This window comes from Odocoileus virginianus, chromosome 15, assembly GCF_023699985.2.
Source record: "Odocoileus virginianus isolate 20LAN1187 ecotype Illinois chromosome 15, Ovbor_1.2, whole genome shotgun sequence".
NCBI classification, from domain to species: Eukaryota; Metazoa; Chordata; class Mammalia; order Artiodactyla; family Cervidae; genus Odocoileus; species Odocoileus virginianus.
Window position 1 is genome coordinate 6,766,785 of NC_069688.1, and position 16,632 is coordinate 6,783,416.

Below are 16,632 nucleotides of genomic sequence, written 5' to 3' on the forward strand. Positions count from 1 at the left end.
TGATTTCAACACAGTTCAGGATGACATTTTTCACATGATATGCAACAAATATGTAGCATATTTCCATATCAGACATTTTTACAGGTCACTTTCAATTTCTTAAAATTAATTGTAGGTCCAGGTGCTGAAAATCCCAAATAACAGCAGAACATAAAAGAAAACATTTTAAATTTCTATTGGCACCTTTTCTTTCCAGTATTTCAGGAAACATATTCAATCAATAGAATTATGGTTTTAACTTCATCCCAGATTCCCTTTCAAATGCTTACCGTTCATTCTTGCTTTGAGCAGTGACAGAGCATGTAATGCACTGCTTACATCATATAACTCAGAAAGCCCTACCTCAAACAGCCTACAGAGTGTCAGGTAAGCGCCTTTTGAAAGAAAATTAATGACTGGGATTTACAGAAGAAAAGAAGAAGATAAGAGACTCAATATAAAATTTTATATTAAAAATTAACTTTCTTAAATGATAACCATATACCAGGAAAAACGAAACAGAATTAACAAAAAAGGCACTCACCTCACTTCCCATAGACTGGTTACACGATCCAGCTGGGTCGCTAGGACAACACCAGCTTAGTGGATGCTGGGCTTTCACCTGGAACAGAAACTAGTGACCTGTAACTTGGGCAGGTCTAAAACCAAAGAGGCAAAAATCAAGTGTATAACTGATTTTACATTCTAAGCTTCTCTTTCTTGCTGCTATTTGGGGCTATCAGCACATAATCCTACAATTAGTCCACTTTAAAATATATATATATATGGAAGTATATATATATTTTATTAATCACCATTCAAGAAGACATCCATTTGGGAAGCTAGGAATGCTAAACACTCTTACCTGCCCCTTAGCATCCTCGGGCATGGCTTTAATGTGCATTCGTTTTAAACAACGAATTACTCCATCATAAAATTGAACTGTGAACGTTCCTGAAATAGGAGCGAGTCAGGATCATTAGAAAATATAATTCAGTCTCACAGCAACACCTGACATCAAACAAGTAATGCCCTGACACAAATGAACACCCTGTGATTGCAGCACCTGCAAACACACACAAGTGTACGAAGGTTACGGTCTCTTTTCTGTGAACGTAACGCCTGATTTCCCTTAAGGAATACACAAACTCCACCTTGGTAAGTCAGCTGCATATAATTCTGATTTTTACTGGAGGATTTTAAAAAACAAATATATGTTTAAATACCATATCAGTTATAATATACCTGAAGAAAATAAAATTATTATTTACAAAAGTGAATAATATTTCTAAGAATCATCATTTGCTGTCTTTGAAAGTTTCTTTCTAAATAACAGAAAAATCTGGGAGAAAAATCTCAGGAAAGGATTATTCCTTTTCTCAGGGAAGGATTATTTCTTTGCAATATTAGTTAACTGGCAAACAAGAATTACAGATTCCCCGGCTTTTAAGCTACACACCATTTTACATATCACTAGCATGACAGTCTTCCTGTGCAGATAAGAACACTGACCTCCAGTGAAATGAAATGCTGCTTGCAGTGACAGTTTATCAGCAGCACAGCCATTCCCTAAAACCCCTGATTCCCATGTCCTTCCCACTAAACCATCCTGCTGTTAGGATTCATGATCCTATTTACATGACTATTTCAAAGGACACTCACTTTTCTTTACAGACTCCATGTTTTCATGCTTGTCAGTGCTATCAGAAAACATAAATTATACAGATTTTATATTTATGGAAATCTCAATGTTGTTCTATCATTTCCTGTACCAAACCAATGTGGGCTGAGTGACACTTGATGTAAACAGTTATCTGACCTTTACAAAAGAGGTATAAACAATTGGCACCAAAGCCAATAATTCAATGTACAAAGATTTTCATTTCTTTGTAATTTGAATAACACCACTGATTTCATCTTTCTATAATTAGCATTACATACAAATCATGGACATAAAGAATTAAACCCAAATTATGAAAGAAACTGAGCACCTGAAGAGCAAGAATGTGAAGATTCGAGAAGACTGAGAGACTGAGAAACCACTTGCGCCCCTTACGTTAACCACCATCCGTGCCCCTCCCTCCTTCTTCCTAATGCGGCACTGCAGATGAGGGCGAACTCTGCGCCACACCGACCAAGCACTCACCCCCTGCCTCTGAGGACAGTCTCCCCTGCTGTGGCGCCTCTTCCCTTCCCAACTCCAACCCACTCTCCAAGGATCAGCTCTTTAAATCCCACCCATTTTATGAAAACCTCCCTCATCACTCCAGGCTGAAGTGACTCGCCCCTTCTCTTCAACTCCTCCAAGACATATTGCTGCTGCTGCTGCTAAGTCGCTTCAGTCGTATCCGACTCTGTGCGACCCCATAGACGGAAGCCCGCCAGGCTCCCCCGTCCCTGGGATTCTCCAGGCAAGAACACTGGAGTGGATTGCCACTGCTTTCTCCAATGCGTGAAAGGGAAGTCACTCAGTCGTGTCCAACTCTTAGCGACCCCGTGGACTGCAGCCCACCAGGCTCCTCCGTCCATGGGATTTTCCAGGCAAGAGGACTGGAGCGGGGTGCCATTGCCTTCTCTGCCAAGACATATTATGTATACCTAAATGTCCACATTTGTTAGTTTTATTTAGCTTTTGCAGTGAACAGAAAGTGCTCTGAGAGCTTCCTTTTTTAACGGGGGAGAGGGAGGATGGTGGTAGGAGACAAAGTGAGGCTCATTCACCTTGTGGGACACACAGAAAAACCACCAAATTAATACCTCCCACAGAAAATGTTTAAAAAACAAGTTGTATCTGCCAATATTTCACTAAGAGATTCCTCAAACTGCTCTTGAAATGGCAGAGGTTGCAGTGAGTAACACCATTCTTCCACTGATGTAAGCTTAAATTTCTGTATTACATGCCCACGGACAAATGGGATATGATAAAAAATGAGGGTGGCTTGATTCTGAGTATGTGCTCTGTAAAAGAAGCTTCACACTTGAAAGAAAGGTCTCAAAGCTCTGCACATTTAAAGAAATTTCTCATAATGAAAACAGAGAGCACTGTTAAATTTTGTTCTGTTTTGGGTTGTTGTTGTTCAGGCACTAAGATCAACTCTGACTCTTTGCAATCCCATGGACTGCACCATGCCAGGCTTCCCAGTCCTTCATGATCTCCCAGTGCTTACTCAAGCTCATGTCCATTGAGTAGGCGATGCAATCCAACCATTTCATCCTCTGTTGCCCCCTTCTCCTTATGCTCTCAATCCTTCCCAGCAACAGGGTCTTATCCACTGAGTCAGTTCTTCCCATCAGGTGGCCAAAGAATTGCAGCTTTAGCTTCAGCATCCATCCTTCTAATGAACATTCAGGGTTGATTTCCTTTAGGACTGACTGGTTTGATCTCCTTGCTGTCCAAGGGACTCTCAAGAGTCTTCTCCAGCACCACAATTTGAAAGCATCAATTCTTCAGCACTCAGCTTTCTTTACAGTCGAACTCTTCCATCCATACATGACTACTGGAAAACCATAGCTTTGTCTAGATGGACCTTTTGTTGGCAAAACGATGTCTCCACTTTTTAATAGTCTGTCTAGGGTCTGTCATAGCTTTTCTTCCAAGGAGCAAGTCACAGTCATAGTTTTTCTTCTGTTTTGGGAAGATCTTATTATCTAACGAAATGGACTCATTACTTCTTTTCCTTTCAAAAATTGTTACTGACTCCCTAACTCTGTGCTAGTCTCTGAACTAGATGCCTGAGGAGCCAATATAAGACATGGGAACATGAGCTCTAAAATATAGCTTTCCAGAAGTTTAAGTAAACGATGATTTAAAGGCCCCACTAGGAAAGAAGTAACCTGAAAACTTAACAACTGAGATGTTCCTCAGGTGACTAGTAATAAGCTCATAGCCATATTTGTTATTTCAATTAACTAAACCAAGAAATTAGACTAAGGTTTTTGTAAAGTTACATCATCAATTCTAACCAGACAACTGTAGCTTACTTTTTCACACTTAACTTTTTTTACTGTATTTCTTTTTAAATGTTTTCTTCTTCTATTTTCTCTTACCTCTTTTCTCAAGTTTTTTTGTTAAATTTTCAGCTTAAATCCTTAGCTAAATTCTTTAGCAAGACTACAAGACACTTCATATACCAATTCTTCTTTCCTCCACCTCTTCTGTTATTCTACAAACCTGAAAGGAATCCTTCACTCCAGTCACATCAAAGACTTCCAGTTCCTTAAAAATGGCATGTCTCTCTTCTATTCTTTGCAAACACCATTTCTTCTGCCAGAAAACCTCTTCAACCCTCCTTTTCTAACTAATTTGTTTGGCTTTCAAGATACAACATAAAGTAAGTATCCCTTTACTTAAGTTAAATGCTCTTCTTGCAAAAAACACATCAATGTGGGGTTTTTTTGTTTTGTTTTGTTTTTTTTTGGTCCTGCTGCTTATGGGATCTTAAAATTCCCCACCAGGGACTGAAACCAGGCCCTCAGCAGTGAAAGTGCTGAGTCCTCACCACTGGACTGCCAGAGAATCCTCTCAATGTGTTTCTTTAGTAAAAAGAATGAATGAATGGTAGAGTTTGAGAAATCACTGTAATAGAAAAACAACATACTATTGACTTGGAAAACATAAGTATTTCACAATTATTATTTAAATGAGATTTGAAGTCAGAAATTTGAAATATTTAAGTATATTTCCAATAATAATTTAAATATTAATTATAATCTGTTTCCAAACTACTCTACAAGTTTTAAAATTAATTATCTGTGCAAAAGATTCTCTTGTTTTATGCCACACCAGCACACCTGATTTCTGTGTTATTTTCAGTATATCTGGTAAATTCAGTAACTTTTCTTCTGTATTAATGTTAGATATCACAAAAGGCTAATAGCAAAATCAATTATCTACAAAAATTAATTAAAAGGGGGCAGGGGAAAAGATGCAAGAAAGGAAATCCTCATATTGATAAATTTCCAAACTCCTTCCTCAGAAAACATTGTACTGTGTTTTACTTCCAACCTGAACTGATTTAAATTTTTCTGTATCTTTAGCACTCAGGTAGAGATGTTCATAAAAATAATTTAGCCAGCAAACTGGAAAGAGAAGAAGAAATAAAATGTATATAATATAAGTCTGTCAACTGAAAGCTGAAAAAGCTGAAAAATTGTAACCAACTACTAACCTAAATACTCTTCTTAGGTAGCATATTACATATCATCTATTCTATACAATACATAATGAATTAAATACATAACAAATTAAATTTTTATCCTAAAAAAGAATATTAGAAGACTGATTAAACTATAAGACAAAGAGAAGTAACAGCTACATGTAACAACTACATGCATTAATTAAAATTAGAAATATAGTTAAATTTTACTATAAATCCCATTTTAATTCTCAGATCATTTCAAATACGTACCTTCTTTGTTAATCGCCTCAATCTTGGCAGGGTAATAGCGACAGTCTGTCCAACGAGCCAGAACTTCTTCTCCGGCTTTAAAATCCTATTTTAAACAACTTTTAAGATCAATACCATGTATAATAAATACACATTTCCTTAATTTAAAAAAACAAGCTTTTTTTTCTTAATCAAAAAAAACCAAGCTTTTGTAAAATTTAACAATTCCTTTAAAAAAATACATCATTACATATCTAGCAACAGAAAGGCCTGCTACTTACAAAGAAATCTTCCTCATCTTTTAGCCCTTCTTTTCTTAATGCAGGTCTCTCAAGGGGGCGCAACCTATTGCTATCCCAGTAAATCCACTCATCGTAACGATGACTCCAGCGCTCAAAATGGACCAACATCTTGCCCTCCTCATAGTCAATTTTTTCAATTCGTGAGGGATACCTCAAAAATAAAAAAAGCCATCATATCAGGAGAAAATGCTTACGTTTGTTTACACAAAGTATGAACTGAAACACTGTTTACTATTATACCCATAAACAATATGGATCCATATTTTAAACTACTGACCAACAAAGTCTGCTTTAGTCTTTGTCTTTTCTTTTTAATGACTGCTCTCAAGACCTACTGAAATATTAACAGTTCAATCCCAGTGGACATATAAATTTTATTATTTATAATATAAATTATGCTGTCTTAGGAAATAATTTGATAACATGCCTCAAAAGCTTTAAACATATTCTTACTTTTGACTCAATAATTCCAACTGTGGAACTATATACACAAAACATGTATAACAAAAAAATAAAAACCATATGGTTAAAAAATACCTGAAAACTGTCCATAACTATATAAACTATGGCATATCTACCGAATGGAATATCATACAGACTTTAAATGTAATGCTTACAAAGAATTTATAATGTAGCAAAATGTAAAAAAGCAGTACTGTGTTCACCAGAATTATAAATATATAAAATGTCAAATAGTAACATATTGGTCAAGCAAACAATGACATACATTTGTCTATGACAATAAAGTACTTTCTCTTTTCTATTTTTCATACTTTCCAATATTTTATAATGAGTATTAATGACGGTATGGAAATCTTGGTTAAAACTTCAGTTTAAGATTATAAAAATGGTATCACATTGTTCTGTCCTCACTGTGCTGATTCTCCCAGGATTAATTCCAAAATAAAAACTAGTTAACCTGAAACTTTTAACAAAAAAAGCTTCATAATTCTTAATGTATACTATATGTAATCTTCACAGAGACTCAAAAGATTTTTCAAAACTAACATTAGATAACATTAAGAATTCAACAGCAGCACACAGTAGATTATTTAGCCATATGGTTTATTTCATACTTTTACTAGCTATATCAGTTTTTTATTTTCCCTGTAGAATAAATATAAATTTGTATCATTAACATAAATTTAAATATAAAGCAAAACAGCCCTCAAATAACTTTTAAATTAGGATCTGAGTACTACCTGCTTCACACACTCACACTATTCAAGGCTTTTTATACATTTCAAGGGTCCTCAATCGTTCTCTGGTATAGCTTCTTCCCTCCCTTCAGTCTAATGACACTGAACTATTTGGAATTTCCTTAAACATACCATACTCTGTCAGACACCTATGCTTTTTGTCCATTCTGTTCCTTCTGCTCTTCCCTTCCTCTGCACACTCATCATTCAAGACCTGATTTAACATGGAATCACCCGTGTGAAGACCCCCAACTCTCCACCCCCTAGTGCTCTCACTGCAACCATCTTGTCACAATCGTGTGCGCAGGATCCTAAACTGTAGGCTGTGGAGCATTTACATCCCTTAAGACATTAATACATGTGACACAAAGAAAGGGGTCCCATGGTCAAATAAGGTAGGAAAATGCTAGATTAAATAAACCATTTTCTTTATTGAAGACTTCTTGGTTCTGTCAACAAGACACAAATAAGGCATTCACTACTACCAAAGCGTGTAACCCTTTCATCACAAAGTATTCACTAACACTTCAAGAGAGAGTAGACATCTCAGAAACAGAATGTTTGTTAGCAATTAAAAGGGCCTGTGAGTTTCGGGGACTGAGTCACGGCCAGCTGTGTACCCCCAGCACTTTCACAGTGACAGACACACACTGGCTACTGCGGGAATGCTCAGGGTGAACAAGTGATGTTAAAGAAAGAAAATCTGCACATCTTTTCAGAGCTGAGATAGCAGTCTCACTCTTCAGAGGGCACAGTTGTGAGTAAGGAAACATTCTGTTAATGAGAAGCACGAACAGAGGAAACCCTAGGGGCTCAGCACACTCACTCCCTGAGCTGGACATGCTGATTCCACTGTTTAGAATAAAAAATGCTTGTCTTCTGCAGTTTTGCTGATTTGTTTCTGCTGCTCTGGTTTTCAAAACAAAACAAAAAATGTCAACAGCATTAAGGGAAGCCTGGAGATAACGTTCTTCATTTTTCAACCTTCACTAGCCACTTTACTGCTACAAAGGGTGTTCCGTCAATTATAAAAACCGAGTTTCTAATCTATGTGTTTATATCGTTTTTATTTTGAACAAGAAAATAAGAGGTTTATTCTATAGGTTTCTTCAAATTCTAAATGTACACAATTAAATGTACACAAACAAGTGGCAGGTTAAAAGGAAACATAACTCACTCTTATCTTCAAGGAGCTTAGCTTAGAGTCAGATGAGGAGACAGAAGCAGCATGATATTTCTGAGAGTTATAAATCCGTCAGGCCCTATGTTCTTCCTTTATTGAGCATCAGCTGATTTTTATACACCTTATCGCATTAGATCCTGGAAACCATCCAAGTTACAGATAACACAGTCACCATTCAACAGATGAAGACTGTCCAAGGACACACATGGTAAGAATATTCAAAGTCAGAGCTAGCTGGTACCAAGAGCCTACAGGAGAAATGCGATAAGGCCTGTATCAAAGTAATTATACCATACATGGTAAATTGTTAAGTTTATAAAACATTTTTTTCTCCTTTACATCAAGCTTTTACTTTTGAAAAACCATGAATTTTTCAGAGTTAATTCGCTCATTAACATATTTCCTCACAAGTTAAGTTTTCCCTGAAGATAGTGAACAGCAGTAAATACTAATTTGAAACTAATTTCGACTTTGATTTCTCTTTGCCATAATTTTTTTGGTAATTTGAATATACTTTGCTTTTTTCACTGAAGTATAGTTGACTTTACAAAAATTCTACATAAGATGCAATAATTAATATTTCAGAGAAAACTGGTGCCCTGGTGACCATTCTTAGAAGAAGTTACCTACGTTGGTCTTGGTGGGGGACTTTAGGGATTCAGACTTAATCAACATGGTACAAAGGTAAAGTGTAAACAAAGCATTACTCATTTATTCAATCAATGTTCATTTACTTAAAACCATCATGTGATTCAGGATTGAGCATCAGCTGGACAAGGAGGATTCAGACAAACAGAATGTGGTTTCTGTCTTCAAGGACCTCAGGACCAGAGACTGGAGGGGCACTTCCAAGAAAGAGTTCCCTTTGGCTAGACTATATGGTAAGTAATAAGGTGAGTAAAGAAGAGTGAGAGCTCAGACTGGACTAGGTTCAAACTAAAGGGCCCTGAAATAGTGAACCAGTGAAACATCTCTTCATTCATTATATACAAACAGGGAATCCTGTAAAGTCTGTACTTAATTTGGTTATCATTTAACCTTAGGAAAAAACCCTAACATCAAGATCTTTGCTATACATAGAAAATACACAAAATGGTAATTTAACATATAGCTCTATTATTTTATTCTATACAGTGAAATGATTTCCCTATTCAAGATGACCCATAGTAATGCCTTGATACTCAGTGAATAAAAAATACTTCTGAACAAATGTATTCACAAATGCCTCTACATCTTGAACGACAACAATTATTTTGATGCACAATGTATGTTTTATTATAACTGAGTATGAATGGAATGTAATATTTTTTTTAGTGAATTTGGAAGATGTAATGATAATGTTTTTGTTTTTGCTTTTCAAAGGATGAATCATGGAAAGCTGTTAAGAGTAATGAACAGTGACTAGGCTGAGTCCCAAATATTTGTAAATGATTGGGAAAAAAATCTGAAAAGTGAGAGACTGGAATTTCAGAGTTAAAATAATTAGGGATAAGAAGAAAACAAAAACAAATAACATAGTTGGCACCTCTCCAGGGTTCAAAAGAAACAGATGGAGAGAAGGCAACTACGGTTATGATTCTTCAATGCCAAAATTCTACACAAAGCTCTACTATTCCTTATGATGATACAACAACATCATAAAGTTCCCACATCTGTCTTCTCTATCCCACTTTAAACTACCTGCACTGTGTAAATGCCATTACCCAGTGAGGAAATTAAGGGACTGCCTCCACTGCTCTGCACCTATCTTGCCCTCATATGTCTTTTGCACTTAAATCTTAAGAGAATAGAGTTTACTCTGGGCAAAGTTAGCAAGAAAAAATAATCCATCCTAAATTGTTTATTAAGTTTAATGGAAACAAACAGCATTTAAAAATACTGAGAATGATCCTTGCTGAAATTAACAGAATTTTCATATGTGCAATTCTACTTCTGAGAAGGAAATGGCAACCCACTCCAGTGTTCCTGCCAGGAGAATCCCATGAGCAGAGGAGCCTGGCAGGCCATAGTCCACGGGGTCGCAGAGATTCAGACACAACTGCAATGACTTGACTAAGCACACAATCCCTCAACTGATTTCTTAGGACTCTTTCTGAATCAGTGTGGTCAAAATTCTCTAATGGTCACGTTCAACCATGGCTTTAACAGCAGAGTAAAGTGAAGTGAAGTGAAAGTCATTCAGTCACGTCTGACTCTGTGACCCCATGGACTATACAGTCCATGGAATTCTCCAAGCCAGAATACTGGAGTAGGTAGCCTTTTTCTTCTTCAGGAGACCTTCCCAACCCAGGGATTGAATCCAGGTATCCTGCATTGCAGGCGAATTCTTTACTGGCTGAGTCACAAGGGAAGTCCGACTAAAGCAAGGCCATTACCAAAAACAAAAATTACTTTAACCTTTCACTTTATTGCCTCATCCGATAATACCAGCATTTTAACACTGTCACTGGTGCCTCCCACTTACACAAGATGGGTCAGAGAGTAACAAGCTTTATGGATTCTGAACTCACTCTGTAATTTATTAAAAACCAGACACTGAGCAAAAAGACTAGGTACACACTGTACTGATTCCCTATAACATTAACTCAAGTCTATTGTTAAAACACAAAGGAAATAAGAAACCTACAATGGGAATTACCATTACAGACGAATTACTACACTGGCTCATGTTATTAACTATTTTACATGGCAAGTCCTGACTGACAGCTAGATCAGGAGACCATGATTCCCTGAGAATATATGTAAAAAAAAATCTGGCACATATGTGTATGAGTATTCTCTTGAGAGAAGGGTTCCCAACTTTGATCAGATTTCCACAGAGTTCATGATTCCAAAAAAAAAAAAAAAGTCCTCTGGAAACCAAGATCATCTGTTAACACTCAAACCATAGGTGTTCCATATCCTTGGGAGCAAGAAAACAATGATGGGCATGCAGCTATGCCAGAACTATAATCTGACAGATTAAAGCACTTAAGCCAAAGGACATGGCTGTTAACTACTAATCAGGAGGTTATCACCCACTGAGCACTACCAAATATCCCAAAGACCATCAGAATTCACTCTGAGATTTCATTCATCATCTGAACAAGTGTTAATCAAAAAGGCAACTGACCCAATAGATTATTCAAATTATGTATTTTAAATAACAACCCTTTTCTTGTTTATATTGGTAAGACAGTAAAATTTCTAATTTACACAAATTAAAAAATTGACAGTTCCTCATCCATTTAACTCAGCACTGAGTCTCTAATTCACTGAATGTCAAAGACACTAAAGTAAGAATAAAACTACAATCAAAAAATTCAGGAGGGAGAGAAGAAAAGGGAATCAAATGAGGTGATACAATTACAATATAATGTAATAGCTAGTAAAGGTATATTGCAGTAGCACACAAAGAGAATACCTAAATTAGATGCTCTCTTGGATAAAGCAGTTCTTCAATTTTTAAAGGATGAAATACACTTGAAAAATGACTTAAATGTAATTTAAATGTTAGCAGGATCTCCAGGTGTTAGAATTAACAATTCAAAACAGTCTTGTGGATAGGAACTGCATTAGCAAGAAACTCAATGTGTAATAAAAAATGACTAAAACATATTATAAGAAATAGAAATAGAGACCTTCCTTACATATAATTGTCAGAAAAGGTTTATCTGCCAAATAATAAAAATTAACGTAGAATGAAGTCAAACACAAACCTAAGATTCTTATAACCTGCTAACCTTTCAAAATTTTTAGTTTCTTGGAAATACCTTAAATTTAATTATACTTTGTAATTTTCAAGTGTTTTCTCACCCATTCGCTGATTATACCTACAATAATATCACCTATTAAAACAGTATTTTTAGATGACATGCTTCTAGGTATTGCACGGTAATTTGTTTCACACTTGAACAATATACTGAAAACAAAACCGTTTTGATTAATTCAAACTTGATATTCCAAAATGAAGCATAAATCCAAAGAATCTAAATTTTAAGAACACCCAGAGGAGGGTTATATACATCAAAACTGCATCTGTTCCAATACGGAATTCTAAGGATCTCACCACATTATCCCTCAGGTCTTTTCAGAGCCATTCATCCTGAAGACACACATACGACATAAAACAGGTCACCCTACTTCCTACCTGTTCGTAATCTTTGCAGCAAAGAATGGGTAAGACCAGAGTTAGCTATGTATTTTCCCCTAGTGACTTGTGGCAGCCGCTTTTCAAATCAATGTTGCATTTCAGATCACTGGATTTAAACTCCCGCTGCTCTATGTCCTCAGTATCTGAATCTCCTGCTGTGCCTATGTTCACTCACACCATTGGTTCTGACCAAATCAAAATGCCTACAACACAATCTTTATGCTCATTACCATCTCCTACCATAAGAATCAATTAGACTATCAAAAATCAATTAGACTACTTCCCACTCCACCAAAAATGCCACCAATATTCTACTGCAAGTTTATGTGCTTCATATAATTTGTTCAAGCCAACATGATCAAACTCTGTTATAAAACTCCAAACACTAACCTTAGCAGGATGCAGTCGACCGTTTCTATTTCTTAATATTCAGCACTTAAAAATTAATTTAATATACTAAACAGTCATATATGCTTATACACCTATGATTAAAATTTTAGGAATTTACAATGACTTCTCTCCTATTAGAGTCTATTTTCTTAGAATAACTAACGTTCATGCTATTATTATCATTAAAGCTAACACTTATTAAGTGGTTACCATGTGGCAGAGACCATGAAAAGTTCTTAAAGTGCACTCTCTTGCTAAATCTTCAAACAACCCTTTGAGTTAAGTACTACTATTATTTCCAGTTATTTAAGGAGGTCATAGAGCCTCTGGAAGTCAAGTAACTTCCTCACGTCAAAACAGTAAGTGGTAGATCCCTGAATGGAGGTTTGTCTATCCTTAAAGAATATGCTTTTGTTGATCATCATATATTCTGCATCTTACAACTGATCATTTTCAGCTCTTGTCAACCTTACTGCAGTACTTACAATACAGGGGTCTCTTTCTCAAGAGGTACTGAAAACAAAAACAATATGAAATCAAGTTATACGTTTATTTTTTCTTGCAAATTTAATCTTGTTTCTGATACAAATAAAATGCAAAAAGTTTTTGTTAGCCAGAAAGCATGGAAAATAGCCTTTATTATATTGTACAAAATAAACATTCCTCCCATCCCATATAAAAAGACTAAGCAAACAGACTCTTGTTTTATTATTAAAAATTCTCAAAAAAAAAGGCAAATTCCATCTCAACTATGTCTAAGTATGAAACATTACATTATGATGATAAAAGAATGTAAGGGGAAAAAGTAGCTTAACTTATATGCTTGATTCTGTCATTACTTACATTTAAAAATTAAGATAGGAAGGTTGGGAAATGAGTTGTTAGGGACCTAAGAAAAACACTGCTGCTGCTGCTAAGTCACTTCAGTCGTGTCCACCTGTGTACCCGTGTGTGACCCCACAGACGGCAGCCCACCAGGCTCCCCCGTCCCTGGGATTCTCCAGGCAAGAGTACTGGAGTGGGGTGCCATTGCCTTCTCTGAAGAAATACACTAGGTGACTTTAAAAATGAAATGATATGAAATTCCTTAATAGTTTGATAAATATCATTCTTATCATTTTATGCTTAGTTTTCAACAAGTCATAATTCATTTGCAGTAGTGTTTTATAGTGGTAACCAGATTTCAAGATATCCCCAAAACTTTCAGGTTCATTCTTGACTAACCCACTAAAATTCAACGAAATTTCCTGGGCACCTTTTTATGAGTAAATGGGATAGAGCTTGCATATAATTTAGTTCACATTAGTAAATTATTTTTTAGTACCTTACCTACCCATGATATACTAGAAACATACTCATTTTTCACTGAAGAGGGTTGGGTTTTTGGCAATGAAAAGAGACTTTTAATATACACTGAATATTAAACATCCACATTCTTTCCTCAATTTTATTGCAATAATTCTCTACAATTTGAGTTAATTTTAATGACAGAAATAATGCAGTACCTTATATACCAGCTTCTACTTTAATAAAAAGAAAATTTTTATATGCTGATTGATGATTTGCCTAAGGTGGTAGGTAATAGTTCTTCAATATAAAGTCATATAAAAATACCAAAACACTGGGATCAGGTGATTCTGATGCAGGCTCAAGTTTGAGAACCACTCTTTTGGACTTCACCTGAATCACTTTTAAAATATAGTTACTAACATCAATGAACTTAGTAAGAGAATCAATTTGTTAGTTAATGGGTACCATACAGAAAGTTAAAGCATCCTACTGAGTAACTACTGGCTTCTTAAAGCCTTTAGTTATAATTCTAAGTAATTTCAAAATTAAAGTTAATAAGAAAGCATTTAAATGAGCAGAACAGCAGGATGGAGAAAGAGTAACTACCTTCCCAACACCACTATAACACAAGTACTTTAAAATTCTAAATATTTGTTTCCAATTATATTCACCGTTCTCCATCTTTTTCAATTAATTTTCTCTTCTTTTAGAGTCTGGCAGTTTTGAGCACACTACATGTGACTTCCAGTCTTTACCTATTTTACTTCTGCCTCAAGTCATTTACTACCTATCTAAAAGTAAGACTAAAATACCTGTCCCTGCTGAACAGGTAAAAAGTAGATAAAAGAATCTGTTTCCAGTTCAGCGGACCTAAAAGATCACTGAATATGTCACACCTTCATTTTAGGGACATTAAAGCAAAGAACTCTCCAAAGTCCCATAGTTCATGGCAGAACAGCACCTAAAGCCACGTTTTCTGACTTTAGTTATATCTACCTTTTTCAATACTCCTTTTCTCCTGCCTTTCAAGAGAACTAGGATAAACAAAAATTTGAACAAGCAAGAAAAAGCTAAAAAAAAAAAAAAAAGAACCAACATAATGAAAGAATATTAGAGAAAAGAAAAGACCACAAGAACAAAGCAGGCATATTTTAAAATAAATATGTCTACTCTACACTACTCTATACCTATTTCTAACACTGCTTTCAACATTTTTTTGTGGGGAGGAACAGGGGAGGGAAAGGGAGAACTTTATCTTTGAAAGTTCACAGAGGAACTTCCCTTACAGTCTAGTGGTTAAGACTTCACCTTCCAGTGCAGGAGACATGGGTTCCAATCCTGGCCCAGTAGCTAAGCTCCCACATGCCTCACAGCCAAAAAACCAAAACATTAAACAAAAGAAATATTGTAACAAACTCAATATAAGACTTTTAAAAAAACACTCCACATCAAAAAACTACTTTAAAAAAAGTTCAGAGCTTTCTTAAGTGGAAATTTTAAAAATTAAAGAACTAAAATGTTTGTACACTGGTATAGACCTGTTTGATTATTAAACTGAGGGTTCACTTAGATCTTAGGATTCAAAACTTGTGACTTTCTGACTGTAAAGAATCTCAGAATTTGTAAGTCTTACGAATTTCAATTTGAAATTCTTTACAAGCAGGGTCCTTAGTCTGGAGTTCCCCATTAAGCTTCCTACAACCACCCATAATAGATTACTCAATTATTTTGGTGTGTAAATATGATTGTACATTCTTCTGAGTCAACAGATTAAATTAGGTTTTCAAAGGTAGTTAGTAACCCAAAATTAGAATCAATACCTTCTAAGCACGAAGAGATTTAGGGAAGTTCTATATACAAAAGGACATATTTTATTCACATTAGCAAAAGAATATTTTAAAAGTATTCACCCATGGTTTCTACAAATTCCAAACTCACCTAATGTAATTTAAGTATGTTTTCAGCTTTTAAATTTGATCTTGTTGTTGTTCAGTTGCTAAGTCGTGTCTAACTCTTGGCGACCCCATGAACTGCAGCACACCAGGCTTCTCTGTCCATCACTATCTCCCTGAGTTTGCTCAAACTCATGTCCATTGAGTCAGTGATGCCATCCAACCATCTCATCCTCTGTCGCCCCCTTCTCCTCTTGCCCTCAATTTCTCCCAGCAAAATTTGATCTACACACTCCTTTTCAGGAACATTCCTCTTCTGTTTCAAATACAGACCACACAGCTTCCAAAACCACCTCTTTTAATTCAGATAATACAAAATTTAATTTAAATTATAAAGTATGTGTACTTGCTACAATCTGAATTTATTCAATTTTCCCACTCTACAAAATTCTGTTCATGAACATTTTAAAAACTCACATTTGCAAATGTTCCATACAGTTCAAAAAACTCCAAATGTGTGGAAACAGCATTTGCCAATTCAAATTTATACTGTTCTATCAAACTCTGACACTTGGAGACATCTCCACTTTTTTTTTAATCTTTCATTTTCCTTTCCTTTAGATCTAGAAGAGAATTAAATAGAAATATTCCAAAAAAGGTCAGAAGAGCGTAACTCATCTGAATGTTTTAAACTAACTTTATAATTTCAATTTTAAGAGTAACACCAGAGCACACTTACTTTATTTGTTGTGTTTTCACAACTAAATCATTTGCTAGAGAATATTTTAATTTCAATCTAAAAGTTAAATCAGTAGTCAAACTGGAAGATTTTATCACTTTTCTTATTGAATAATATTCAGAACGATTAGATACTTGAA

The 16,632-nt window shown here is 35.4% G+C and overlaps 1 protein-coding gene across 11 annotated transcripts in view; it reads right to left on the reverse strand.

The window, feature by feature from the left end:
- Window positions 1-16,632, reverse strand: part of PHF20L1 (PHD finger protein 20 like 1) — a 73,958-nt gene that overhangs the window by 50,783 nt on the left and 6,543 nt on the right. For 5 of the 11 annotated variants that reach the window (XM_020910735.2, XM_070476980.1, XM_070476982.1 and 2 more), the window contains exons 3-6: window positions 5,648-5,819; window positions 5,388-5,472; window positions 845-933; window positions 524-601 (exon numbers count right to left, since the gene is read on the reverse strand). In XM_020910735.2, coding sequence (XP_020766394.2) covers window positions 524-601; window positions 845-933; window positions 5,388-5,472; window positions 5,648-5,819 — 424 coding nt within the window. Of the gene's footprint in view, window positions 1-523; window positions 602-844; window positions 934-1,641; window positions 5,059-5,387; window positions 5,473-5,647; window positions 5,820-16,231; window positions 16,378-16,632 lie in introns of those variants that run through there. The other 6 variants (XM_070476978.1, XM_070476979.1, XM_020910741.2 and 3 more) reach the window with 4 other exon arrangements.